The sequence below is a fragment of the Arvicola amphibius genome, chromosome 5 (genome assembly GCF_903992535.2).
Source record: "Arvicola amphibius chromosome 5, mArvAmp1.2, whole genome shotgun sequence".
In the NCBI taxonomy this organism is placed as follows: domain Eukaryota; kingdom Metazoa; phylum Chordata; class Mammalia; order Rodentia; family Cricetidae; genus Arvicola; species Arvicola amphibius.
Window position 1 is genome coordinate 150,065,831 of NC_052051.1, and position 26,218 is coordinate 150,092,048.

Consider the following 26,218-nt stretch of genomic DNA (forward strand, 5'->3'; position numbering starts at 1 on the left):
GGCTGGCCTCGATCAGAGCTCCACCTGCCTCTGCCTTCCGAGGCTACATTAACAATTCCTGGTCCTTCTTCAGCCTCCCAAGAGCAGGCAGGTACCCATCTTTCCCTCCCTCCCCCCATTCTTTCATCATGTTTGGGAGCATCAGCAATCTCTCTTCATTTGTCCCCCAGCCATCAGATTTTCCTGGCTTTTCAACAACATCAGGGTTCTCTGGAGCACTCTTCGCTTTTCTCCTAACCTCACCCCACAAATCTTTCAACATGTTCGTTCTGGCCACTGACATTCTCTTCAAGGTCAGTAAGAAAAAAAAAAAAAGCAGCCAAGGCGAATAGTTTAAGGACAGAAATGAAAAGGTCTTATCCAGCTGGGTGTGGTGGCACCCACACTCAAGAGGTTCAGGCTTACTCAGGTGGATCTCTCTGAGTTGGGGGACCAGCATGTTTTACAAGAGTTCCAACCTAGCTAGGGCTACACAGTGATTGCATGTCTTAGAAACAACAACAAAAACAAAAAACACAAAAAATTTCTTATCTGTGAGCACCATTATCTTAGAACAACGGCTTATCCATCACCTATACTTGGATTATTCCACCACAGCTACTGTGGGGATGGCACTGAGGCCGCTTCCCGTGTTCTCAGACACCTTGGGAAGAGCACAGTGAGAATCTTCCTGAATGTTTCCGTGAGTCCCGCCACCTCTTTTCTCCCAGCCACTGGCTCGGGCAAGGCCTTCCTCCAAGTCCGGGAAGAACGCCGCGGTTCCGCCCGCTCCCACGAGCCTCGGTGGCGGTCGGCGTCCCTGCGTAGAGGAAAGGGGAGGAGGGGGCCACGGAAAACGCGGGCGGGGGACGCTAAGCGGGGACAGGCCACCACCGGAAGCGCGTGGGGGGCGCTCGGGCGGAAGACCGCTCTCGGTGGGCTGGGGGCGCCGCGAGGGGCGGGGCCTGCGCGCGCCGGGGGCGGGGTCCGCGCAGGTCACGTGACGGGCCCGGCGGTGGTGGCGGCGCGGCGGCGGCGACGGCCGCGGCGTCTAGAGCGGCGCCCCAGTGCAGGATGTTGCAGGAGACGGCGGCGGTGTCTTTGGCGGCAGCGGGCGGAGGAGCGGCGACGGCTGAGGCGCCCGCGGGCGGGATAAAATGGCGGATTTCGAGGAGTTGAGGGTGAGCGTCGCGGCGGGAGGGGGGGAGCGGAGGCCGCAGGGCGGGCGGGCGGGCGGGGGGGAGGGGAGGCGGGAGCAGCAGCGCGGCGGCGCCGGGGCGTGCGGCCGGTTGGCGGAGCCGCATCCTCGGGCGCTGCGCAGGGAGGGACGGAGCGGGCGAGGGCGGGCGGTTGGCCCGGGGTGGCCGCCGCGCACCTGGCGGCCCAGGGCCGGCGGACTGGCTCGGCGGGGCGCGGGCAGCGGCAATCGCCGGGGCTGCGTGACCGCCGTTCACTGGTGAAGACCGCCTGCGGAAACGTGCGGTCGCCCTTAGGAATTTTCCGCGCCCCGCCGTGGTCGAGGCCGGTCTGTCACGAGCTAAGGCCCCTTCCTCCCACCGGCGCTTCCTCGGCGTGGGGAGAAGCGCGCTCTTTTGGGAACACCGCCTTCCGTAGTCGGCCTTAGACCGGTCACTTGGTTTGTAACCATGGTAAGGTATCTTCAGGGTCCGTGTTGTCAAATAGTTCGTGCGCTCCTTTTGCTCTTGAGGAAAAACTGTTTCTTAGCCTCCGAACAAGGTCATAACTTTATTGTTGATACCTTTATAGTTGGGGTCTAAAACAGAGGCTGGAGGTTACACAGAAAAAAGATTTTTTTTCCTTCCACCAGACTGATCTTCAGAGAAATCTTATTCGTAGCCAAACCAGGATTGAACCCCGAATTACGACATATGTGGGATGTTTACAGATAGAAACCCTGATTTGTTTGTTTGTTTGGTTGGTTGGTTGGTTTTTTTGTTTTTTTTAAATTGTATTTTAAAGTGGAGACATGTAAGTCTGGATTTGAAGTTAAATCTGCAGCCAGATGTGGTAAATTAGCCGTGGGTGATGTTTGGATTACTTTACTTCACTGGTAAACTGTTCTGCTTTGTAAGACTGTTATTTGTGGGGAAAGGATGCAGACTGGTTGGACACCAACAAAAGAATGAATGTGAGGGACTGCACAGCACCTGCCATTTTCCTTCTGTTTCAGAAATGAACGACTTTCCCAGTAAAAAGTTAGCGATGTTGTAGCCCCTATCAGTTTATACAGAGAACCGTGATTGTGAAGGATAATTGTACCTGTCCTGTGTTTAGTGATGCTACTGAAACAGCGTGTCTCACTACAGTAAACCCAACACTGGATTCATTTTGCCCCGCAATATTGCCTTAACTTTTGTTTTATTTTTAAAGATTTATTTATTATGTATACAACATTCCTCCATGTATGCTTGCATGCCAGAAGAGGGCACCAGATCTCATCATAGATGTCTGTGAGCCACCATGTGGTTGCTGGGAATTTAACTAAAGACCTCTGGAAGGGCAGTCAGTGCTCTTAACCTCTGAGCCATCTCTCTAGCCCCTTGCCTTAACTTTTATATAGTAACATGTTTATTTTCTCTTCCGGGGATGGGAGGTTTTTCGTTTTTTGTTTGTTTTTAACTTTGGTTGGTGGGAAGCTGTTAGAAATGTCACTGGTTAAAGTGAGAAACTAACTTTAATCATATAGGTTGGAAAGGGCATCAGGACTCAGATGAAAGTGGAACCAGGACCTTGAGAAAGGAGTACAAACCAAAGCATCCTCCCCCCCCCCTCTCTCTTCCTCCCCTCCCTCTCCCTCTCTCCCTTTCTCTCCCTCCCTCTCTCTCCCTCTCTCCTTCCCTCCCTCCCTCCCCTCCCTCAACTTTAGTAGATGACTGTTGCCAGAGGTTTCTGTCCCACCTGGTCCGCAGCTGTTCAGTCCCAAAGAAACACACAGAGGTCTACATTAATTATAAACTGGTTGGCCTATTAGCTCAGGCTTCTTATTAACTAATTCTTAAATCTTAAATCAGCCCATTATTCTTGTCCATGTTAGCCACTTGGCTTGGTACCTTTTATCAGTGAGGCATTCTCATCTTGCTTCCTCTGTGTCAACTGCAGACTTAGTCTTTCTTCTTTCCAGAATTCTGTTCTTGTCTCCCTGTCTCTACTTCCTTCCTGGTCTGCCTGCCTATACTTTCTGCCTGGCTACTGGCCAATTAGCATTTTATTAAAACAATAATATAAGTGATGGGGTACATGACTATTGTCCCACAGCACTCCCCCCTTTTTTTCCAAAACAAGAACTCTGAATCTAATCTTCCTTGTTTAGTTTTTTCTCCCCCCGCCAGACCATTATCTTTAACAACTTGTAACCAACACTCTAAACAGAGATAAATATCCAAAATCTATTTTTTGGGGAATGTGGGTGGAGTTTTCCAGGCTACTTCCTGCTGATAAGGGGTGCTGATAATCTTATGGTGACCTAAAGAAAATTTAGAATTATGATCAAGTCCTGACTGGAATATTCTGTGAGACTTGGTCATCTCAGCTAGCAGTCTTGAAAGGGTTCTGGATGTAGAACTTAAGACATCTGGGCCATCTGCTTCTATTGGAGATTTCTTAGGGGGTCTTCCTTGATCAAATCTGATTTTTCTTAACCCGGAAGGAATTCACAGCCTCTCATTTCCTGTGGCAAAACCTCTTTTCCAAAGTAACATATCTTTTGACTTAAATTTTGAAGTCAAGGCATTTTTAAAATATATATGTTAGATTAATCAGGCAGCATTTATAATCAAATGTCTTTTAGCAGCTGTTGCTCCTTCCTCAGCATTTAAACAATTCAAAGACAACACAATAACAGACAGTATCCAGACTCTTTGTATATTTTCCATCCTTAGGTGGCTTTATTTTAAACTCAGTTTTTTTTTTAACTTTTACATTTTGGCTTTTTGAGACAGGGTTTCTCTGTGTATCTTTGGCAGTCCTGGAGCTCTGTAGACCAGGCAGTCCTTGAACTCACAGTGATCTGCCTGCCTCTGCCTCCCAAGTGCTGGAATTAAAGGTGTGTGCCACCACACCCAACTACTCTCTTTCCTTCTTTGCTTTTCTCTCTCTCTCTCTCTCTCTCTCTCTCTCTCTCTCTCTCTCTCTCTCTCTCTCTTTCTTTCTCTCTCCCAAGCCTACATATATTTTTAAACACACTCAAAACTGTTTAGAGGTTTTTTTTTTTTAAATCTGAATCTATCTTTACAATATAGCTCTCTTTTTCTGGCCACGTGAATCTTTAATTTGCTAAGAGGTATGGCTAGGATCCCACCCATTCCTTATCTTTCTGAGAGTCTAGCCTCAGGGAGGTACTGGCTGGAGCCATTTTTATTGCCAAAGCTCTATGGAGATTCAAGGTCCCTGCCACCAACAAGAATCATGCTATCAGCTATTTACAAACATCATTTAAGTACTTTGTGGCAGATCCTCTTAAAAGAGCTGCAAGGTTTTTGCAGCTAAAGCTGAGTCAAGAAGCCTCTCTTAAATGAGCAAGTGGCAAGAAAATGAGGAAATGCTGCTACCAAGAAGCTGTGCTTAACTGTCCTTTTGTGTTAGAATTATTTCCTAAACTCTCAGGTTTTATGTGGATGCAGTTATCCATGTTGGCGCCATTTGTTGACAGAGATTTCTGTCCTGCCCGGTCCCTCAGCTGTTTAGTTCCACAGCAGATGACCACCAGAGACTTGGCCTCTGAGGGTTTTCAGAGGAAAGGAAGGAAGGTTGCAGGCTGAGTAGATGTTGGAAGATTATCCGCTATGTTTTTCTTAGCTGCTTAGGGCAGACACGTTATCCTACTTCCCAATGCAAAAAGTGATGATGATGATGACACATAACCATTTTAGTATGTTCCTGTATGTGCTGAACTCTGGTTTAGATATTTCATATATACATTGTTACTCTCATAATTCTGTGAAGAAATTAAACATAGATTAAGTTTTGACCTAGATTCCAGTTTGAGACAGCAGTTATTTGACTTCAGAGTTATGTTAGGCTTCATTGTCCCAGTGACTTTGGGTCTAAGTGGAACTCCTAATCACTGAAATTCATAGAATAAATTTAATGATAAATACTACCATTTTGTAACAGAACTGGAAGGAAAACTGGAGAGCAGGCTAAAAAACAAGAGAAACATGAAAAAAAAAAGGGGGGGGGAAGAAATATGGATGACTCAGATGATAGTTTCTGGCCCAGTTTATATTCTGCTCATCAAAATGACAAATTATAGGACCATGCAAAATTATGGGCATTAACTTTTTGGTTTTCTTCTTGGCAGTGAGAGATATGTTAGACTGATTTGGATACTGCAGTTTAGCTGCTGAGGATCAGTGTAGCATTAGTTGTTGCATAGGACTGATTCTGTTCCTATACTGGAAACAAAGATCTTTCTTCCCTGGTGTGGTTTAGTCATCCCTGTCCTTTTCACTTTTTAGGCTTGGTAAAGGGTTGGGGATGAGAGGTATCCTTTGATAAGGTAGCTGAAGACAAGACAGTGATAGAGCTAGTGACATATGTGTGCCACAGAATATGGCAGCTCTGTGTTTTGCCTTTCAGTCCAAAGTGACTAGGAGGTTATCAGTATAGTTTTCTTCTGTTCTTCTGAGAGAATAGTGAATCTAGAGCTTTGACCAGAGTCCTCTGAACTAGAGCCAAGGCTTTGGAATCATGGTACAGACTTGATACAGGAAACCATTCTAAGGATTGAAGAGAGGAAAAAGTTCTTTAAGAAGAAGAGGTGGCTTGTGTAGTCAAAGGAGATTGATTATGATAGTGTGACTTAAGAAGCTTTCATGTGCTGGGGAAATTATTTGGTTCCCTAAATGCTTACTTAAAACATCTTTGTTATAATTGAAGGGATGACCAACTGGTTTGTGAATTAACTTGTTACAAGATTGTTTTAGTTACTCTTCTATTCCTGTGAAGAGCCACCATGACCAAAGCAGCTCTTACAAAACATTTAATTAGGGCTTGCTTACAGTTCGTGAGGGTTAGTCCATTATTATTGTGGGAAGCAGGCAGTCATAGGCTAGAGCAGTAGCTAAAATAGTGGTTTTTAACCTTCATAATACTGTGACCCTTTAATACAGTTCCTCATGTGGTGGTGACCTCCAATCATAAAATTATTTTCGTTGCTGCTTCATAACTAATTTTGCTACTATTACAGATTATAAACATCTTATGTTTTCCAGTAGTCTTAGATGACCCCTGTGAAAGGATAGTTTGAACCCCAGGTTGAGAACTGCTGAGCTAAGAACTTTATATGCTGATACCCAGTAGGAAGTGAGAGAGACACATGGTCCTGGCCTAGGCTTTTGAAACCCCAAAGCCCACAGTTCTAATTGGTCTCAATAGTAAAAACCCAGAGCCAGATATCAGCAAAATGCTGAAAGATCAGAGAGAGAAAGGAACAAGTCACATCCAACTCTTAACTTCAAACTCCTCAGCCGAAAAGAACTGAATTGCTGTCTCCTTCTGCTTTATATCCCTTTCTCTACCCAGTCATAACACTTCCTGTTTGTACAGCCCTTCAGACCTCTGTGGTTAACTAGTGGCTAGCTCTGCCATCTGATCATCAGGCAAGCTTTATTAGAGTACAAACTATCACCAAAGTATCACCACTTTCCCCCTTTTTTTCTAAAATAAAAGGTTATAAGAAAACCTATATGTAGTAAGTACAATAACTATATACGGACAATAAATACATCAACAATGTTTAGTCTGTTAGCAGTTGACAAATTCAGAGAAAATACTCCTTATCTATCCTATCTTGATAAATTCAAAAGGTTGTACATAATTCAGTTTCTGTTCTAACTTGTATTACCAAAACTATCTTTTAATGTCTCTCAGTCTTACATACTTTATACCTCTTTAATGAATTTCTTTTCTGAATCTGATAACAAGAAAACTATAACTATAAAATCTTCAAGTCCATCAGAGATCCGAGAAAAGATAATATTACCTGAGTGAGCAAGAAGTGTGAGCAAGAAGTGCAAGCAACTTCCAAAAAATGTGAGATATGACAGAAATAGCTGGCTGCCTGAACCCAAGTTTTCTCTGTAATGTTGGAGCACCTGTCTTGGGCCTAGAGGCCTAAAATCTTTGACAGACATTTCTGTGAAGCAGGACATTCTGAAGGGCTGTCCTTCCTTGTCTTGGAAAAGTTTCACAGTCTTTTCCTTTGTGTCCTGCTTGTCCAATTTAGACAGCATACTATCAGCAGTCGAGGCAAGGGCATTTTCTTACCCAGTGACTTATCACAAAGAAAGTAAATTCCTTAGGGAGTTTCTTTTATGTCTGTCATCTTCTCTGAAGTAGATTGATGCTGCTAGGAGCAGATATGTCTTATTGTCAGAAGAAAAGAGAAAAGAATGTTATTGAAACATCTTGAATGCCATCTTCTGTAGATATCTGAAGTGTTTGAAGACAACCTATCTATCTAAAATATATCTCTTTGGCCTTGAAAACATACCCAATATGTATTGACTAACTACTAACTTGCATTTGTTTGTATTCTAATTAATAACTTTCAAGGACTAGCAATTTTCATCAAATTGTTAAGTGAGCAGATAGGTACAATACCTTGAACACAATTAGAAATGTATGTACTGTGTGTTCTAACAAAATTAATCTCAAATTTGTATCAATATGCAAAGATCCATACCCATGTAAGATATTTAAAACAAGTGTTGGTCCTTTTTTAAAAAGCATATTCAATAATTTACACTTTAGTCCTATTTCTATATTCCTCCTTTTTCTTTTCAGAGTAGACTCAGTAGATCTACCTTTAAGTCTATATACTCCTCCTTTTTTCTTTTTAAAACAAGAACTTTGGGGACTGGAGAGATGGCTCAGTGGTTGAGAACACTGTCTGCTCTTCCAGAGGTCCTGAGTTCAATTCCCAGCAACCACATGATGGCTCACAACCATCTGTAATGAGATCTGGCACCCTTCTCTGGCGTGTGGGCATACATGGAGGCAGAATGTTGTATACATAATAAATAAATAAATCTTAATTAAAAAAAAACAAGAACTTTGAATCTAATCTTTTTCTTCATTTTTTTTCTTGGCCATTACCAATAATAACCTGTAATCACCCCCCCAAAACAATGACAAATATCCATAATCTAATGAAATACTAAAAACCATCATGCTACCTTGGATATGTGTGTGTCATGTCTTAAAGTTACTTTTTGCTCTCTGGGGACAGTGACATCCTTAGGTCTTCAAGTGGTGTTTTCAGCTTAGTGGTATTATAATAGTGCTGGTGGAATTGTAATTGTAGGGCCCCATCATCTTTTTGGAGACTTCAAAGGTCACTTTTGGGCATGGTCTTGATTCACTGTACAAAACATTTTGATGTCATATGCAGCAGATCTCAAAGAGATTAAAAGATTAATATTTTTATGTATATCCAGAGTATAAAAACTTAATTTCTAGTTACCTGATAGAGACACAAACCTGAAATCATTTATAGGAAGCTAGATGATGCCTTTTTCTAGAATTAGTTAGTACTCTATATGACAATATCATGACAGAAAGTTTAAAATACATATGTGTAACTATATATATATATGTGTGTGTGTGTGTGTATATATATATCTTTTAAATTTTGAGATAATATTTATATATCAAGACAAGCCCTAAAGAATCAAACTCAAAGTATTATGAGATTAGTGGCAATAACAATAGTCCCTAAATTTTTTTCTTCAGTTCCATATCAGGTAGGTCTTCTGACATGAGACAGATTTTGGGTTTTACAACAAACATACTTGGGTTTAGAGAGGAGAGAACCACACTCTCTAACTCCAAAGCCAGCTTTAATTTTTAATTAGACTGGCACTACATATCGACTGTTTGCATTTTATATCTGTTGAGTACAGCAGAAGCAAACATTTGGGAGATTTATGAAGTTTTATCCTGTTGGAAATGTGACATGCCAGTAAGCTAATTACTCTTTTTCTTGGGACATTCCTCCCCCCACCCCAGTGATTTGTCCTTTTTCTTCACAAATCTCATTTGTCTAGTGTTCTTCAGATTCCTTAGCTGGATGCCTTTATTCTCCTTAAAAGATAAAACAAAGAAAAACAAAACCCTTCCCCAATCTTAACTTTAGGGAAGATTCCTTTTGGCGAGCTATATCTCATCAAATCAGAAGCATTTGTTAGTTATATTAGTTAGTTTAAATTAAATGGTCATACTGGTTGATGAACTATCATCTCTTCTGAATAAATTGCTCTGGGAAGGAGTTACCTCTATGATTACAGTAAATACTGAACTGGATTTGGCATGGTGGCCTGCAGAAGGACCCTCAAGTTGTTTCCTGATGGCAAGGTGTTACATTGACTGTCCATTTGTTGATCTACATTCATTAGCCAGTTCCTGTCTTTGCCACAAATTCTGCATAATCTAGAAAGAAGGGGTATTTTTGTTTAAATTATGCTTAGAAAAATTGTTTCTATGAATATCCTGCCCTGTTTACAGTCCCTTTTTAGGTGACTGTGTGTACCACAATTTAAACACTTGACATTTCAATTTTTCTTCAAACCTCTGGGAATGAAATCAGATCTCTTTTTTAAGTATTATCATGGTCATGAGATTCAGTATTGATTGTATCTCAGATCTATTTCTCCAAGGGTACTGATCTTGCCTTTTTTTTTTTTTTTTTTGGTTTTTCGAGACAGGGTTTCTCTGCAGCTTTTTTAGAGCCTGTCCTGGAACTAGCTCTTGTAGACCAGGCTGACCTCGAACTCACAGAGATCCGCCTGCCTCTGCCTCCCGAGTGCTGGGATTAAAGGCGTGCGCCACCACCGCCCGGCTCTGATCTTGCCTTTAACAGCCTTTTCCACCCTTTGCATTGTGCATTAGTATTCTCAAAAGCCAGAGATTCAACTATTATTTGTCTAGCTTCTGAATTTGGTATTATTCTATTTACTGCTGAAATCAATCTTCATAAGAAATCTGTGAAGATTTCCTTTGGACTTTGTATAACTTTAGTAAATGACTCAGTTTTCTTTCCTACTTCTTCAATTCTGTCCCAAGCATTCAAAGCTCCTATATGGCAAAAGTCAAGGCAGTGGTCATCATTTACAGATTGCCTTTGTACATCAGCATAATCTCCCTCTCCAAGAAATTGGTCTTTGGAGATTTCTATACCTGTAGGTCTATTTTGTTCAATGATCTTACTTCCATCTTCCCACCAGGTCCTCCATTGTAACTGAAGACCATGTTCCATAACTGTTGTAACTAAGTCCAGTCTTGAAGGATAATTCTATTTACAAGCTGACCGTGAGTTTAACATTTGCTTCACAAAAGGTGAATGCATACCATATGAGACGGTCGCTTCTTTGAATCTCCTTAAATCTAAAATTTCCACAGGATTCCATTTAACTCTTGCACAGCCTGGGGATAACAATCATTTGGCAATTGTTCCAGTAAGGTGACTGGATAAATTAAAGTTGGTTGTTTGAAAACCTTAGGCTGTCCTTTCTAACCTTAAAATGCAACACTGAGATTGGTTTTCCATTAAATTCTCCTGTTGAATATCTCTAATATGTGTTCTAATAGGTTTTTCTAAGGCCTGTATCTGGGCCATCATATCAACCACCTCTTTTACAGATAAATCAAGAATTATCAAACCATCTATAAAGATTATCAAAATGATAATTAACATTATGTCAATATCTGTTAAACTGATTATCCCTTCACTTAATTGTTCCAATTTTAAACTAACCATTCGATTAAATTAAGCATAAGAGAAAATAAAGCAATAAAAATCTGGCAAAGCAAGTGGTTTATGAGGCTGTTGCAGGCATAATAGGATATGTTTACAGTAGACTTTTATTATTTATTTATTTTAAAGTATGTGTACGGGTGTTTTGTCTGAGGGGGCACCAGTTGTGCCTCTGGTGCCTGAGGAAGTCAGAAAAGTTGAATCCCCTAGGACTGGAGTTAAAGATGGTTGTGAGCCACCATGTAGGTACTAGGAATCTAGAAGAGTAACGAGTGCTCCCAGCTACTTGAGTCATCTCTTTAGTGCTCCTCCTTTCCTTTCCTTTCCTTTCCTTTCCTTTCTTCTTTCCTTTCCTTTTCCTTTCCTTTCCTTTCCTTTCCTTTTCTCTTTTGTCTTCTTTTTTTCCTTTTTTCCCCTTGAACAGTGCAGTATGACAACTCTCTGCATAGCACTTACATTGTTTTAGGCATTGTAAGTATTCTAAAGTATTCAGGAGGAGTTATAGGTGGACATGAAAGTTTTGCTTGCAGTACTCATCCATATTCTTTATGTATAGAGACTTACTGATTCTACTGTGTGGCTTCAATAAACCTTCCATTATTTTAATAGAGTAAATTATAAAGGTTAAGTCTGTAAAGGTTTAAATACTATATATGTAAATATATACACTTAAGAATTTAGAGAGGACAGGCAGACTCAACACAATGCCCATCAAAATCCTGGCAAAATTCTTCAAAGACCTCGAAAGAACAGTACTCAACTTCATATGGAAAAGCAAATAACCCAGGAGAGCCAAAACAATCCTGTACAACTAAAGAACTTCTGAAGGCATCACAATCCCTGACTTCAAACTCTACTACAGAGCTACAGTACTGAAAACAGCCTGATATTGGCATAAGAATAGACATCTTCAAACACCTGAGCAAAAAATATCAAATGGAAAAAAGAAAGCATATTTAACAAGTAGTGCTGGCATAACTGGATTTCAACATGTAGAAGAATGAAAATAGACTCATATCTACCACCATGCACAAAAATCAAGTTCAAGTGGATCAAAGACCTCAATATAAAGCCAACCACACTGAATCTTGTAGAAGAGAAAGTGGGAAATACACTTGAATGCATTGGCACAGGCAGCCACTTCCTAAATATAACCCCAGCAGCACAGACACTGAGAGAAACAATAAATGGGACCTCCTGAAACTGAAAAGCTTCTGTAAAGCAAAGGACACAGTCAACAAGACAAAACAACAGCCTACAAGAATGGGAAAGGATCTTCACTAGCCCCACATCAGACAAAGGTCTGATCTCCAAAATATACAAAGAACTCAAGAAGTTGGACACCAAAAGATCGCATAATCCAATAAAAAAAATGGAGTACAGACCTAAATAGAGAACTCTCAACAGAGGAATCTAAGATGGCTGAAAGACACTTAAGGAAATGTTCAACATCCTTAGTCATCAGAGAAATGCAAATCAAAACAACTCTGAGATTTCATCTTACACTTGTAAGAATGGCCAAGATCAAAAACACTGATGACAATTTATGCTGGAGAGACTGTGGGCTAAAGGGAACACTCCTCCATTGCTGGTGGGAATGCAAGCTGGTACAGTCCCTTTGGATATCAGTATGATGATTTATCAGAAAATTAGGAAACAACCTTCCTCAAGACCCAGCAATACCACTTTTGTGTATATATCCAAAGGATGCTCAATCGTGCCAAAGAACATGTGATCAACTATGTTCATAGCACCTTTGTTTGTCATAACCAGAACCTGGAAACATCCTAAATGCTCCTTGATTGAAGAATGGATAAGGAAAATGTGGTACATTTACACAACGGAGTACTACACAGCAGGAAAAAAAGACATCTTGAATTTTGCAGGAAAATAGATGGAGGTAGAAAACATTATTTTGAGTGAGGTAACCCAGACACAGAAAGACAATTATCACATGTACTCACTCATAGGTGACTTTTTTTCTTTTCTTTTCTTTTCTTTTCTTTTTTTTTTGGTTTTTCGAGACAGGGTTTCCCTGTAGTTTCTAGAGCCTGTCCTGGAACTAGCTCTTCTAGACCAGGCTGGTCTCGAACTCAGAGATCTGCCTGCCTCTGCCTCCCGAGTGCTGGGATTAAAGGCGTGCACCACTACCGCCCGGCTCATAGGTGATTTTTAAACATAAAGCAAAGAAAGCCAGCCTACAAACCACAATCCCAGAGAATTTAGACAACATTGTGGATACTAAGAGAGACTTACATAGGTCCAATCTACATGGGAAGTAGAAAGTAGAAAAAGACAAGATCTCCTGAGTAAATTGGAAGCATGGGGAACTTGGGGGAGGATTGAAGGAGGAGGGGAGAGGCAGGGAGGGGAGCAGAGAAAAATGTAGAGCTCAATAAATATCAATTAAAAAAACAATTGTAGAGAGAAAATCAGTTTTCTCCAGTGGAGTGTCACTGGGTCTACCACCCAGATTAGATCTCATATTCAGAAGTAGTTGACCAATGCAAAATGTATTTTCTAAAAAATTTAATTGGTACATAAATTTGGTTGGTAGGGAGTTGGAGAGGAATTTGGGAGGATTTATGAGAAGGGAAAGAATATGATTATAATATATATAAAATAAAAAATTTCTCCGGCTTGGAGTGGTGCATGCCTTTAATCCAGCACTCAGGAAACAGAGGCCTGTGGATTTGTGTGAATTCAAGGCCATTCATGTTTACTGAGTGAGTTCTAGGACAGAATTCAAAGCTACAGAGAAGCCCTGTCTTAAAAAAAATTAAAATCTTGATTGGAGGACTCATTATTTAAAAGTGTGCACTGTTCTCCTCCAGGTGATCCAAGTTGGTTCTTAACACTAATGTGAGGCAGATCACAACCACTTGCAAGTTCAGCTCCAGGGGATCTGAAACCTCTGGTCTTTATGGGTACCTGCACTCATATTCATATATCCTCCTCATAGACAAACATAATTTAAAAAATTTGATGAAAGTTTTTTTTAAAGAATTAAAAACCTATGCTACCTTTATGCTTTCTGTATGTTCTATAATCAGGTAAATGCATTTAATAAACCTAACTTACTGAGTATCATAGCTTAACAACTCAGTCCTTACTATTCCCATTCATAATTGAGCAAATGTGTAGAAGCTTCATCTCAATGCTCGCTTGGCCCCCCCCTCTGTTTTTCTTTCTCTCTGTCTCTAGAGCTTTTTCTGAGAAAAGATCTTGCTGTGTAGACCAAGATGACCTCAAACTTAACAGATCCTCCTGCCTCTTCAGTGTTGAAGTTAAAGGTGTGTGCCACCATATGTGGTCTGCCTGACTTCTCAACCTCTCTATTCCCCATTCTCCATTAATGAACATCTCTGGGGGAAAGTCCAAAGATTCAACGTTGTATACCTTCCTTTGTTTTAGAATTTTGGTCTCTGGTCTTGCTGCTCTTGTGGTAGGTACTTCATGCATTCAAACAGATATGTGAAAATATACTCATTCGTTTGTCTCTCTGGAGGGGAGGATTGATCTTGAAACAGTATGGTCAATCACTGAAGTATACAGATTGTAAAAGTCTTCTGGTGCTTCCTGTTGTGGCCGCCATTGGAGAGCAGCAGCCATGGCCCTGTGCTACCCATGGCCATGGGCCTCAGCAAGGGCCACAAGTTGAGGAAGAACAAAGTTAATTCTGGATCACTTGAAATAAGTTCAGCAGCTTTAATATGTAAAACAATTCTGTATATTGAAAGTTAATAACTGTATTAAAAGGTTCTGGAAAGTTTAATAACACCATGAGAACAGCATATAATTCTGATTTCTTAACTGAATCAAGGGTTTTGAGCCACTTTTCTTAATTTTCCTGACTCATAACCTGCCTTTTCTGATTTATTTGCATCAGTATAGAGTGTAGGGGCTCCAGAAATTGATGCTACCTTTATTATATGAGGGAGAATCCAATCGGTTCTTTTTATAATCTGAAGTTTCTTGCTTTTTAGATGTTTGTTGCTAATTTCTCCCTAGAAATTACTGCAAGCTCATTGCCAGTATTCATTTTTTTGCCCATAACGAGGCAATTTCAGCATTGGTTAAAGGTACTACAATTTCTGCTGGGCCTATTTCTGCTCTTTGTTAAAGTCTCAATTTTCTTTTCAGAATAGAAACTTTTTTTAACATAGATTTTTAATTTTTTACTCTGTGTGGTAAATACCCATTCTAAGATATTATCTTTTCTCTACATAGGAATTGCGACAGGAGAATGAGTAGAAGGTAAAGTAATTAGAATGCACACAAGCTCTGGATCTAAGTGATTTGCATGCACAGCCTTTGTTTCTTTTCTATCAGAGCCAATTCTCTCTGAGTCTCTCTCAGTTGGTAGTTTCCTTGGACTGTTTAAGTCCTTATCACCACGGAAAGTTTGAAGTGAATGACTTAGCTCTTGAGTTACAAATCCAGTTGTGGCCGTAGCCAGTTAATATCTTTCAGCAATTTTCCAAAATTATTGAGTTAGTAATTGATTTCTTCTGATTTGTACTTTCTGTGGTTGAATTTTATGTTAATCTACCTTATATCTTAAATAATATAAATATAATATAAAATAATATAAAAATAATATAAAGGCTCTCTTGTGTTTTTTTCAGGAGCAATTTTTAATCCCCAACAAGGTAAAATTCTCTTCACTTATTCAGAAATTTTCTAAAATTATCTGTTTCTGAATCAGCCAATAAGATAGCATCTATACAGTGTAGATTAAATAAACTTTACAAATTAGTTCTAACAGCTATTGTATAAAATATTGAAAACAATTGCGGGTATTTAACATTCCTCGTGGAAGAATCTTCCAGTGGTACTTTTTAACAGGCTGGGAATCATTATAAGTAGGTACTATGAAAGGCAAATTTTTCTCTATCCTTTTCTTATGAAGGTATAGTAATAAAACAGTCTTTAAAATCAATCACTGTTTTAGTCCATCTCTTAGGTAATAAAGAAGGCAAGGGAATTCCAGGCTGTAGAGAGCCCATTGGCTCAATCACCTTATTTATGGCTCTTAAATTTGCTAACATTCTTCATTTTCCATATTTGTTTTTAGTAACAAATGTAGGAGAAATCCAAGGACTAGTTGATTCTTCAATATGTTGAGCATTTAACTGCTCCTGTATGAGCTGTCTAATGCTTGTAATTTCTTTGAAGTCAAAGGCCATTGTTCTTCCTACACAGGTTTTTCAGTTAACCATTTGAAAGACTAACAGCTGTTATGCCCTGCTTATGTACATCCTTGATAATCCCTTTTAATATTTTTTATCAGAAGCACATGTTAGTTTATGGTTTGTTTCTGAGATTGGAGGAATGTTTATCTGTGTTTTCCATTGCTGTAAAAATCATATCCCCTCCCCCACAATCCATTGCGATGTTAGCAACATATGGTTTAATTTTAATTTTCCTATCTGTCCTTCTGGCCCTATACACTCAACCCATCTTGCATTTTGTTTTACCTGAGATAAAGTTCCAATCCCTGGAAGCTGAACATTTACCTTCTGAAAATGCTAAGATTTTGTTTAATTGATTGTTGTTTTTACTCTTCAGTTTACCAAACCCTCAATTTCATTGCTATTTATTTATATTGTTAGCTTTGGTCTTTGATCATTTATGGAAGTTTATCAAAATATTTGTTTTATGATCTCTCTTGAAAGTTTTTTTTTAATCTATTGAAGCTGTTCTTTCATACAGAGCAGTATGATTTTTAATATCAGGCATTAAATCCAATAGGAGCAAAAAGGTCTCAAGAGCAGACAAAAGAGTCAGAGACATTCTCTACTTCTACCTTCAGGGGTCTCATAAAATATCAAGCTAACAACCATATCATATATGCAGAGTATTTAGCAATGACCTGTGGGCCCCTACGAGCCATACTTGGAGTCTGTGGGCCATGTTGTCCTGTTATCCTTGACCCCTCTGGCAGGATCCTACATTTCTTCCTCTCCCTCTTCCACAGGGTTCCCCAAGCTCCAAGGGGAAGGACCTGATGGAGATCTTCAGTTTGGGCTCTCTCTCCTAATTTGGCTGTGGGTCTCTGCATCTGCTTCCATCAGCTGCCAGAGGTAGTCTCTTTAATGTTGATTGGGCTAGGCACTGATCTATGAGTATATAAGGATATTGTTAGGAATCATTCTATTGATTTTTTTTTTCTTTCTCCCCCATCATAGGTCTCTGGGCTATATCCAGCCTCCCATTCCTGGTCATCCAGGTAGTGTTGGGCATGGGCTTTCTCTTGTGTGGGCAGTTAGAACAGTTATTGGCTGACCACTCCCCAATGTTCTGTGTGTCTATTTTTCCAGTACATCTTGTAGGCGGGATAGATTATATGCTGAAGGTTTTGTGGCTGGCCTGGGGTCCCATTTCCATCTCTGGGAGCCTTGTCAGGTTATAGAGAATTTCCGATTTTGGCTCTGACTCCTCCATTACTAGGAGCCCTCGCTGGGGTCACCCTTATAGAATACTGAGAGTTTCTACTGGTCTAGGTTTCTACTTTAACTCCCACTCCCTCCCCTCCTCGGCCTGATCACTCCTGTTTTCAATCCACCTGCAAAATCTATTGTTTCCCCTTCCCAGGGAGTTTCATATGTCCCTCTTAGAACCCTCCTTGTTACTTAGCGTTTCTGGGTCTGTGGATTGTAGAATGATTATAATTGACTTAACAGCCACTGTTTACTTATAAGGGAGTGCATACCATGTTTGTCTTTTGGGTCTGGGTTACCCAGTCAGGATGTTTTTTCTCATTCCATTCATTTGCCTGCCTGAAAATTTCATGATGCCATATTTGTTTGTTTTTAAATAGATGAATGATACTCCATTGTATAAATGTACCACATTTTCTTTGTGCATTTTTCGGTTGAGAAATATCCAGGTTGTTTCCATTTTCTGGCTCTTATGAATAAAGCTGCTATGAACATAGTTAAGCACATGTCTTTGTGGTAGGATGTATCATCCTTTGGGTATATGTCCAAGAGTGGTATAACTTGGTCTTGAGGAAGATTGATTTCCAGTTTTCTGAGAAAATGCCATATTGATTTCTATAGTGTTTGTATGAATTTGCACTCACACCAGGAATGAATGAGTGTTCACCCTTGCTCCACATTCTTGCCAGCATGAGCTGTCACTTGTGTTATTGATCTTAGCCATTCTGATAAGTATAATACGGAATCTCAAAGCAGTTTTGATTTTCGTTTCCCTCATGGCTAAGGATGTCAAGCATTTCTTTGTTTCTCAGACATTTTTGTTTCCTTTATTGAGAATTTTGTTTAGATTTGTATCCCATTAAAAGTTATTTTTATTTTTGTTTATTGGTGTTTTGCTTGCATATATGTCTAGTAAAGGTGCTGGATCCCCTGAGACTGAAGTTTTAGATGGTTGTGAGCTGTCATATGGGTGCCGGGAATTGAACTGGGGTCCTCTGGAAGAGAGCAGCCAGTGCTCTTGACCGTTGTACCATCGCTACAGCCCCAGTACCCGTTTTAAAAATTGGATTATTTGTTTTCTTGATAATCTAGTTTCTTTATATATATTTTGGATATTGACCCTCTATCTGATGTGGCAATGGTGAAAATCTTTTTCCATTCTGTAGGTTGCCGTTTGGTCCTCTTGATGGCGTCCTTTGCTTTCCAGAAGCGTTTCAGTATCATGATGTCCCACTTACTGATTATTGATCTTAGTGCCTGTGCTATCAGTGTTCTGTTCAGGAAGTTGTCTCCTGTGCCAATGCTTTCAAGGATATCCCCCCCCTTTCTCTCCTATGAGGTTCTGTGTATCTGGTTTTATGTTGAGGTCTTTGATCCACTTGGACTTGGGTTTTATCCAGGGCAATAGATATGGATCTATTTTCATTCTTCTATATGCAGATATCCAGTTCGACCAGCACCATTTATTCAAGTTGCATTTTCCCCCTCCATTGTGTATTTCTTTATCTAAAATTAGGTGTCCATTGATCTATGAATGTACGTCTGGGTTTTTCATTTGATTCCATTGATCAGTGTGCCTGCTTTTATGCCAATACCACGCAGTTTTTATTACTATAGCTTTGTAGTGCAGCTTGAATTCAGGGATAGTGATACCTCCAGAAGTTCTTTTATTGTTCATGATTGTTTTAGCTATCCTGGGTTTCTTATTTTTCCATATGAAGTTAAGTATTAACCTTTCCAGGTCTATAAAGAATTGTGTTGAGGGGTTGGGCGCTGGAGAGATGGCTCAGCAGTTAAAAGCACTGGCTGCTCTCTTTTCCAGAAGACTTGGGTTCGATTCCACCCACATGCAGCTCACAACTGTCTGTAACTCCAGTTGCAGGAGATCTAACACCTTCATACCAGTGTACATGAAATAAAGTTAAATAAATTTCTAAAAAGAGAATTGTGTTGGAATTTTAATGGGGATTAAGTGGAGTCTATAGATTGCTTTTGGTAGGATGGCCATTTTTACTATGTTGATCCTACCCACTACCCATTCATGAGCATGGGAAATCTTTCTGTCTACTGATGTCTTTGATTACTTTCTTCAGAGACTTGAAGCTTTTAATCTTACAAATCTTTCATTTGCTTAGTTTAGAGTTAACCCAAGATACTTAAAATTGTTTGTGACTATTATGAAGGTTGTTTCCCTAATTTTTTTCTCAGTTCATTTGTCATTTGTATATAGAAGGGCTACTGATATCTTGTTTTTTTTTTTTTTTTCTTAAGTTAATCTTGTACCAGCCAGTTTGCTAAAAGTTTTTATCAGCTATTGGAGTTCCCTCATAGAATTTTTGGGGTTGCTTATGTATACTATCATATCGTTTGCAGATAATAATATTTTGACTTCTTTCTGTTTTGTATCCCCATGATCTCCTTTAGTTCTCTCATTGCTCTAACTAGAACTTTAAGTACTGAATAGATATGGAGAGAGTGGACAGCCTTGTCTTGTTTCTGCTTTTAGTGGGTTGATTTGATTTTCTCTCCATTTAATTTGATGTGGGCTATAGGCTTGCTGAAAGTTGCTTTTATTATGTTGAGGTATGTTCTTTACTCTTTCCAAGACTTACATCATGAAGGAGTGTTGTTTAGTTTTGTCAAAGGCATTTTTGGCATCTTAAGTTTGTTTTTATGGCGAATTACATTGACAGATTTTCCTGTGTTGAACTATCCCTACATCTTCAGGATGAAGCCCACTTGATCACGGTGGATGAACTCTTTGATGTGTTGTTGGATTCACTTTGCCAGTATTTTATTATTTTGCATCAGTGTTCATGAGGGAAACTGGTCTGTGATCCTCTTTGTTGAATCTTTATGTGGTTTAGTTATCAGGATTACTGTGGACTCATAAAGTGAATCTGGCAATGTTCCTTCTGTTTCTGTTGTGTGGAATAATTTGAGGAGTATTGGTATGGGAGGGTCAAATTTGAACTAAACTAAGACCACCCCTCCTATCCACTCTCTAAGATCCCACGTTCACCCAAGTTCTTAAAACAAGTCGAACCACCTGGGTATGACTGATGAGGGTGTGATTGATGATGGTCACTAATCACATGGCTAATGACAGCTCAACAAAGCCTGATGTATTTTAAATTACTCTTTAGTTTTGTACTTCCCCTCATTGTAACCAATCAGGTTAAATGTCAGCTACCCCAAGACCCTCTGACAAGGCTATGACCTACTTGTGGTTTTCCCTTGTGGTTTTTCCCTATATAAATCCTAATCTATAAATGCTCAGGGCTGCTCTCTTCCACCCATGAGTGTGTGTATATACTGCAGTGTTTTTAGTGTATGTACTAATGGACTTTTGTAGCATCTCTTCTCCCATAGGAATACATAAATTAAAATAGACAATCAGTCTCTATTGCCCTACTCTCAGTTTTTTTTTTGTTTTTGTTTTTTTTTTTTTTTGACAAGGCCACCTCTGCCTCTTGAGTTTTGGGATTAAAGTCCTTTGATACCACTGCCTAGTTTATTTATTTTCTTGGAGACTGGGTCTAATGAATCCTAGGCTGGCTTCAAACCTGCTATGACTCTATCTCCTGAGCTGTATTCCCAGCACCATGTAATCTTCATGCAATATACTCGTTGGTAACAGCTTGCATTACAGTTGGCATAGGCACAATTTATAAACCAGTTGTTATTGGGGTTAGGTGTTCTTTTAGTCATTACAAAGATACCTCACAGGCTGGGTGGTGCTGGTGCACACCTTTAATCCCAACACTAAAGAGGCAGAGTCAGGTGGATCTATGTGAGTTCAAGTCCAGCCTGGTCTAAAAAGTGAGTTCCAGGACAGTCATAGCTGTTGTACAGAGAAACCCTATCTTGGAAAACAAAACAAAACAAACCCAAAACATTTAAAAAAATCTAAAACAGTGATGCCTTACCTATTATGTTATAGTCACACTTAGTTCTCTCCTATTCATTAACTCCTAAACCTTAATTTCAGAGACCTACCAATCAGTTCTTTATTTTTGGGTTCATTTTTATTTTTAACATTACATGCAGTCTGGAGAGGTGATTAAGGGTGACTGTTGCTCTTATCAAGGACCTGGATTTTGTTACCAGTACCCATATTATTCTGCCTACCACCATCAGTCATAAAAATTATAAAATGTTTATAAATTATGCATCATAAATTGCTTACTGGGTTCTGCCCTTCCTTTCCCCAGCTTGTTTCTTTGTGTAGATGTGTTGTGTGCATGCATTTGTATGTATATGGAAGCCCAAGACTAGTGTCAGGAATCATTCTCAATTTTTTCAATCTTATTCATTGAGGCAGGATCTCAAATGAAACTCACATTTTGCCAATATGCTAGACAGCCTGCTCTGTGGAGTCTGTCTCCTCCGCCTTCTGAGTCGTTCATGTGTGGCAGCTTTTCCATGGAGTCATATCTCCCCAGTCCAGTGTTGCTCTTTCATAATTAATTCTCTGGGTGTCATCTGGTCCATAATATACAAAAAATGATTCATTTTTTTAAGTAAGGAGTAGTTGTGGGTATGTATTTTTGCAATGTTTTAGTCATCTGTTAAAGGACATCTGGGTTAATAGTTATTATGGGTAAAAGTTTTATAAAGATTTAATCATAGTTCATGTGTGTACTTGCATAAATTTTCACTTTTCTTCCCAGGAGCATAATTGATGGGTCTAAGGCTATTGCATGTGTAGGGTTTTTTTTTTTTTTTTTTTTTGAACTTGCTAAACTGTTTTCCAGAGTTGCTGTACCATTTTATATCCCTACCAACAATGTATGGACTGATCCAGGTTCTCTGCCTTCTTGTCAGCATTTGGTGTTAATACTTTTTCATTTTAGCTATTCTGGTAGGTATCCAAGTGATGTGCTAGTGAGGTTTTAATTTGCATTTCCCTGATGACTAATTATGTTAACTTTTATGTGCCTGTTTGCCTATATGTTCTCATTATTGAAATGTCTTTCCATTTCTTTTGAAGTTTTTCTAATTGGATTGTTTCCTCCCTTTTTTTTCCCTGTTGAATGATAACAGTTCTAAGTATATTCTAGATTCCAGTCCCTTATTAGATATATAGTTTGCATATATTTTATCCATGCCCGATAACTGCCTTTTCTTTGTTATAAAGAGGCTTTTGAAAAACCTAAGTTTTAATTTTGGTGAAGTCTAGCGTGTCACTTTTCTTTTTATGTGTCTTGCTTTTTTTTCCTCCCCTCCCCACCCCCCAAGGAACAAGTCATTTGGTTTTGTTCTTGGTAAATAAATACAGAAGTGATCTATTTGAAGCTATCTATGGGTGTCCAGTTGCTTTAATGCCATTCATTAAGTTGTCAAAAATAACTTAGGCTTGTTTGTGTGGGTCTGTTTCTGTTTGGGGTCTGTTTCTGTTTGGGGTTTCTTTTCTGTTCCTTTGAGCTACCTGCTTATTCTTCACCAAACACAACTCATTCTTGCATCTTGATTACTGAAGCTATGTTGTAAACTGGAATAGATTGATTTCCTCGCCATTTGTTTGTGGCTTGGTGCTGAGGATTTATTGAATGTCTTGTATGTACTAGGCAACCACTCTACCTCTGAGCTACATCCCTAGCCCTCTGTTCTTAAAAAAAAAAAAATTAGGGCAGCTCTTCTAGTTTTTTTTGGTCTTTCTTATTTACTCTTTTGTTGCTGTGAGAGACATCATGACCAAGACATGGTCTTGGTTACAAAGTGGGTGGGTCCATTATTATGGCGGAAAGCAGGCATGGTTCTAGAGAAGTAGCTGAAAGCTTTATTTCTTGATCCACAGGCAGCAGGCAGAGAGAGACTGAAGGCCTGGCCTGGGCTTTTGGAACCTCAAGGTCCACCACCATGATACACTTCCAACAGCATACCTCCTAATCCTTCCAAACAGTTAAACTAAACATTCAAAGATAGGAACCTCCAGGGATTTTTCTAACCACCACATTACCCTTGCCTCATTTCTAATATTTGGGGAAAAACGTTCACTTTACCAATTAGTAAAGTCTGAGTTCCCCACTGTTACTCTAAGAGTAAAACGGCATACGTCCCCGGGTGGCAGCAGTGGGCAGCAGGCATGAGACCACAGCGGGCCACTAAGGCAGCTGGTTCCAGACTGGAAGCCACGCAGTGGGTGAGACAGAGACCTATTAGGCACATGTGGGTTATGGAGGGGAAGGGGAGAAGGGAGAAGAAGGAGGAGGAGGAGGAGGAGGGGTGGGGAGGGAGGGAGGAGACACACACACACACACACAGAAACAGAGAAGAAAGAAATGGGGAGAAAGAAGAGGCAGAAGCTGCCTCTTCTGGAGAAAGGAAGGAACTCAGGTTGGAAGCAGAAGGAAGATCTGCTGCATCAGTGTGGAAAAGGGAGTGGGTGGGGCTTGTCTCTTAAGGGGACAGGACAGACCATCACACCTGCTATTTGTATAAAGTACTATTTTTCAAATGAGTACTTTCCTTCTATTCCTATTTTTAAGACGAAGTTTTGCTGTATGTCCTTGGCTGGATACAGACTATGTATTTTAGGTTGTTTTTGAACTTGTAACAGTCTTGCTGACTCAGCTTCAGTCTCCAGCACCATGATTACAGGCATGCACCACACACCCATTTGAGAACTTTCCTTCTCCTTTATAAAATCATGAATTTGTTAATAATTCTCTGTGTTGATCATGTTCACATGACTTTTCTTTTTAGCTGTTAAAATGCAATACTATGTTAATTTCCTTATTTTTGAAGATGTATTTATTATGTATGCATTGCTCTGCCTGCGTGTATGCCTGCATGCCAGAAGAGGGCACCAGATCTCATTATAAATGGTTGTGAGCCACTAAGTGGTGGCTGGGAATTGAACTCAGGACCTCTGGAAGAGCAGCCAGTGCTCTTAACCTTTGATCCAGCTCTCCAGCCCCCATGTTAATTTCTTGAACCACGCCTTGCCTCCCTAGCAGTCCCACTTGGTGTTTCCATAATTTTTTTCTACTTATTGCTGTATTTTATTATTATCTTAAAATTTGTATTTGTGAGGGATATTGGTTTGTAGTTTTATTTTTTGTAGAATCCTTTAGAATTATTTTGTTTTGAGGTAGGTTCATGATTTGTGACTCACTGGTTTGAACTTCAGTCTTATAGCCGTAAATTTTCCAAGTGCTAAGATTCCAGATGTGCTACCATGCCTAGTTAATGCAGTGCTGGGGATGGGACCTTGGGCATCATACATGCTAAGCAAACATTCTACTACCTGAGCTACATTTCCAGCTCCTACTTTAAAGACTTTATTGCTTTGTTATGTTACCTAGAATCTATGTGTTATGCCCAGTCCGTGGGGACCCCAAAAGACCACCTGGGAGACCGACTCATTGAAATGCAAAAGCAAGGTTTATAGTGTGTGTGTTACAACTTGTCAGGGACTTCATCGGCACAGTAGCGAGAGGAGGTATCCTGCCCTTCTAGAGGACACTATTTAAAGGCAAAACCCAGAAAAGTTATATTAGCAGTGTGTGGGGTTGACTGGTTCAGTCCTGATTGACTGACATTTGTTAGGGGTGTCCTGGTGAAAAGCAATGGTGTGTGCTGGCAGGTGATCCTATCTACAACATTTGGAACATTAGGAATTTCCTTTGGATGGTCTTTTCTGGTGTGATGCCTGGGTAGGCTCAGTTTGTAGTCTCTCTTAGAACCAGGTATTGCCTTAGGATAAACTACTGAGACTCAGACCTCTATTGAGCTTGTCATGGCTTGGTCCTACATATGGAATAATGTTTAATGACAAAATAATATTCATTTTATGAGCCTTAGATTTATGATTCAGTGTTTCATATTTAATAGGATATTTGCTATTGATTTCTCATGTCATTTATCATGTTGACAAGGTTTTCATTACCTAATTAAGAAAGTTTTTTATATCATGAATAGATAAAATTTTATCAGATGCTTTTCTGTCATTTATCTAAGTTTTGTGGCTTTCGTTCTTAAATCAGTAAATTATTTTAAATGGTTTGCTTTTCATAATATATTATTCATAGAATAATAATTTGGTTTCCCATGTCATCTAAAGGAAATCAGTGAGGTTTTTAAGCGTCATTATGAGCAAATTTTATTGTATATTTAATGTTTCAGTCCACTGTAATTACTCTTTTCCAATTCTCAGATTACATCATTCTGTCTGAGACCACTTAGGTTGCTTTTCTTTTTTTTCCTCTGTGTCCTAATAATATCTCCTCAGTTTTGTATAGTTTTTTGTTTTCTAGTATAATAAAATGTTGTGAAAAATTGTAAATTCATTTTGTATAGTTTTAAACCAAAACCTGTATATAATGAACCATTTTCTCCAAAGAGCCTGATTCCTTTTATATGAGTTGGTATTTGGCTTAAACTTTTTTTTTACCCCATCTTAAAATATATAAATATTTTTATTTATTTGAATAAAAGTTTGGAAACTAGTAGCATTTGTGTGTCTTGTCCCAACTTTGACATGCTTAATCAAACCAGGAAACATTCCTGCCTCTTCTTTCTTTTTCTTAAAAATATTTATTTATTTGTTTGTTTGTTTGTTTATTATGTATACAGTATTCTGTCTGTGTGTATGCCTGCAGGCCAGAAGAGAGCACCAGACCCCATTACGAATGGTTGTGAGCCACCATGTGGTTGATGGGAATTGAACTCAGGACCTTTGGAAGAGCAGGCAATGCTCTTAACCTCTGAGCCATCTCTCCAGCTCCCATTCCTGCTTTTTTCAAAGACTGCAAAGTGTCTGTTCTTATTACTCAGTTCAAGCAATTATCAACTATAATCTTTTTTTAATTATTTGAAAGAATGTCATTGTATATGTCATACCCATAGCGGAGGTAATCAACCTGAGATTTATTTTAGCTCAGGGTTTCAGAGATTTCAGTCAGTGGTTCCTTCTTTATGTCTTGTGTTGAGGGAGAACATCATTTCAGGGTATGTGTGTAAGCTGAGCTGCTTATATCATGGCAGCCAGGCAAGAAAGTGGCCTCAATCCCAACCT

General features: G+C 39.6%; 1 protein-coding gene across 9 annotated transcripts in view; it reads left to right on the forward strand.

Annotated features, from left to right (window-relative positions):
- Window positions 1-995: 995 nt before the first annotated feature.
- The window catches only part of Pias2 (protein inhibitor of activated STAT 2), an 81,505-nt gene continuing 56,282 nt past the window's right edge, over window positions 996-26,218 (forward strand). For 5 of the 9 annotated variants that reach the window (XM_038329568.1, XM_038329560.2, XM_038329561.2 and 2 more), the window contains exon 1: window positions 996-1,160. In XM_038329568.1, the coding sequence (XP_038185496.1) occupies window positions 1,137-1,160 (24 nt within the window). In that variant the 5' untranslated portion in view covers window positions 996-1,136. Of the gene's footprint in view, window positions 1,161-1,316; window positions 1,629-14,983; window positions 15,011-16,733; window positions 16,840-16,944; window positions 16,986-26,218 lie in introns of those variants that run through there. The other 4 variants (XM_038329564.2, XM_038329566.2, XM_038329565.2 and 1 more) reach the window with 4 other exon arrangements.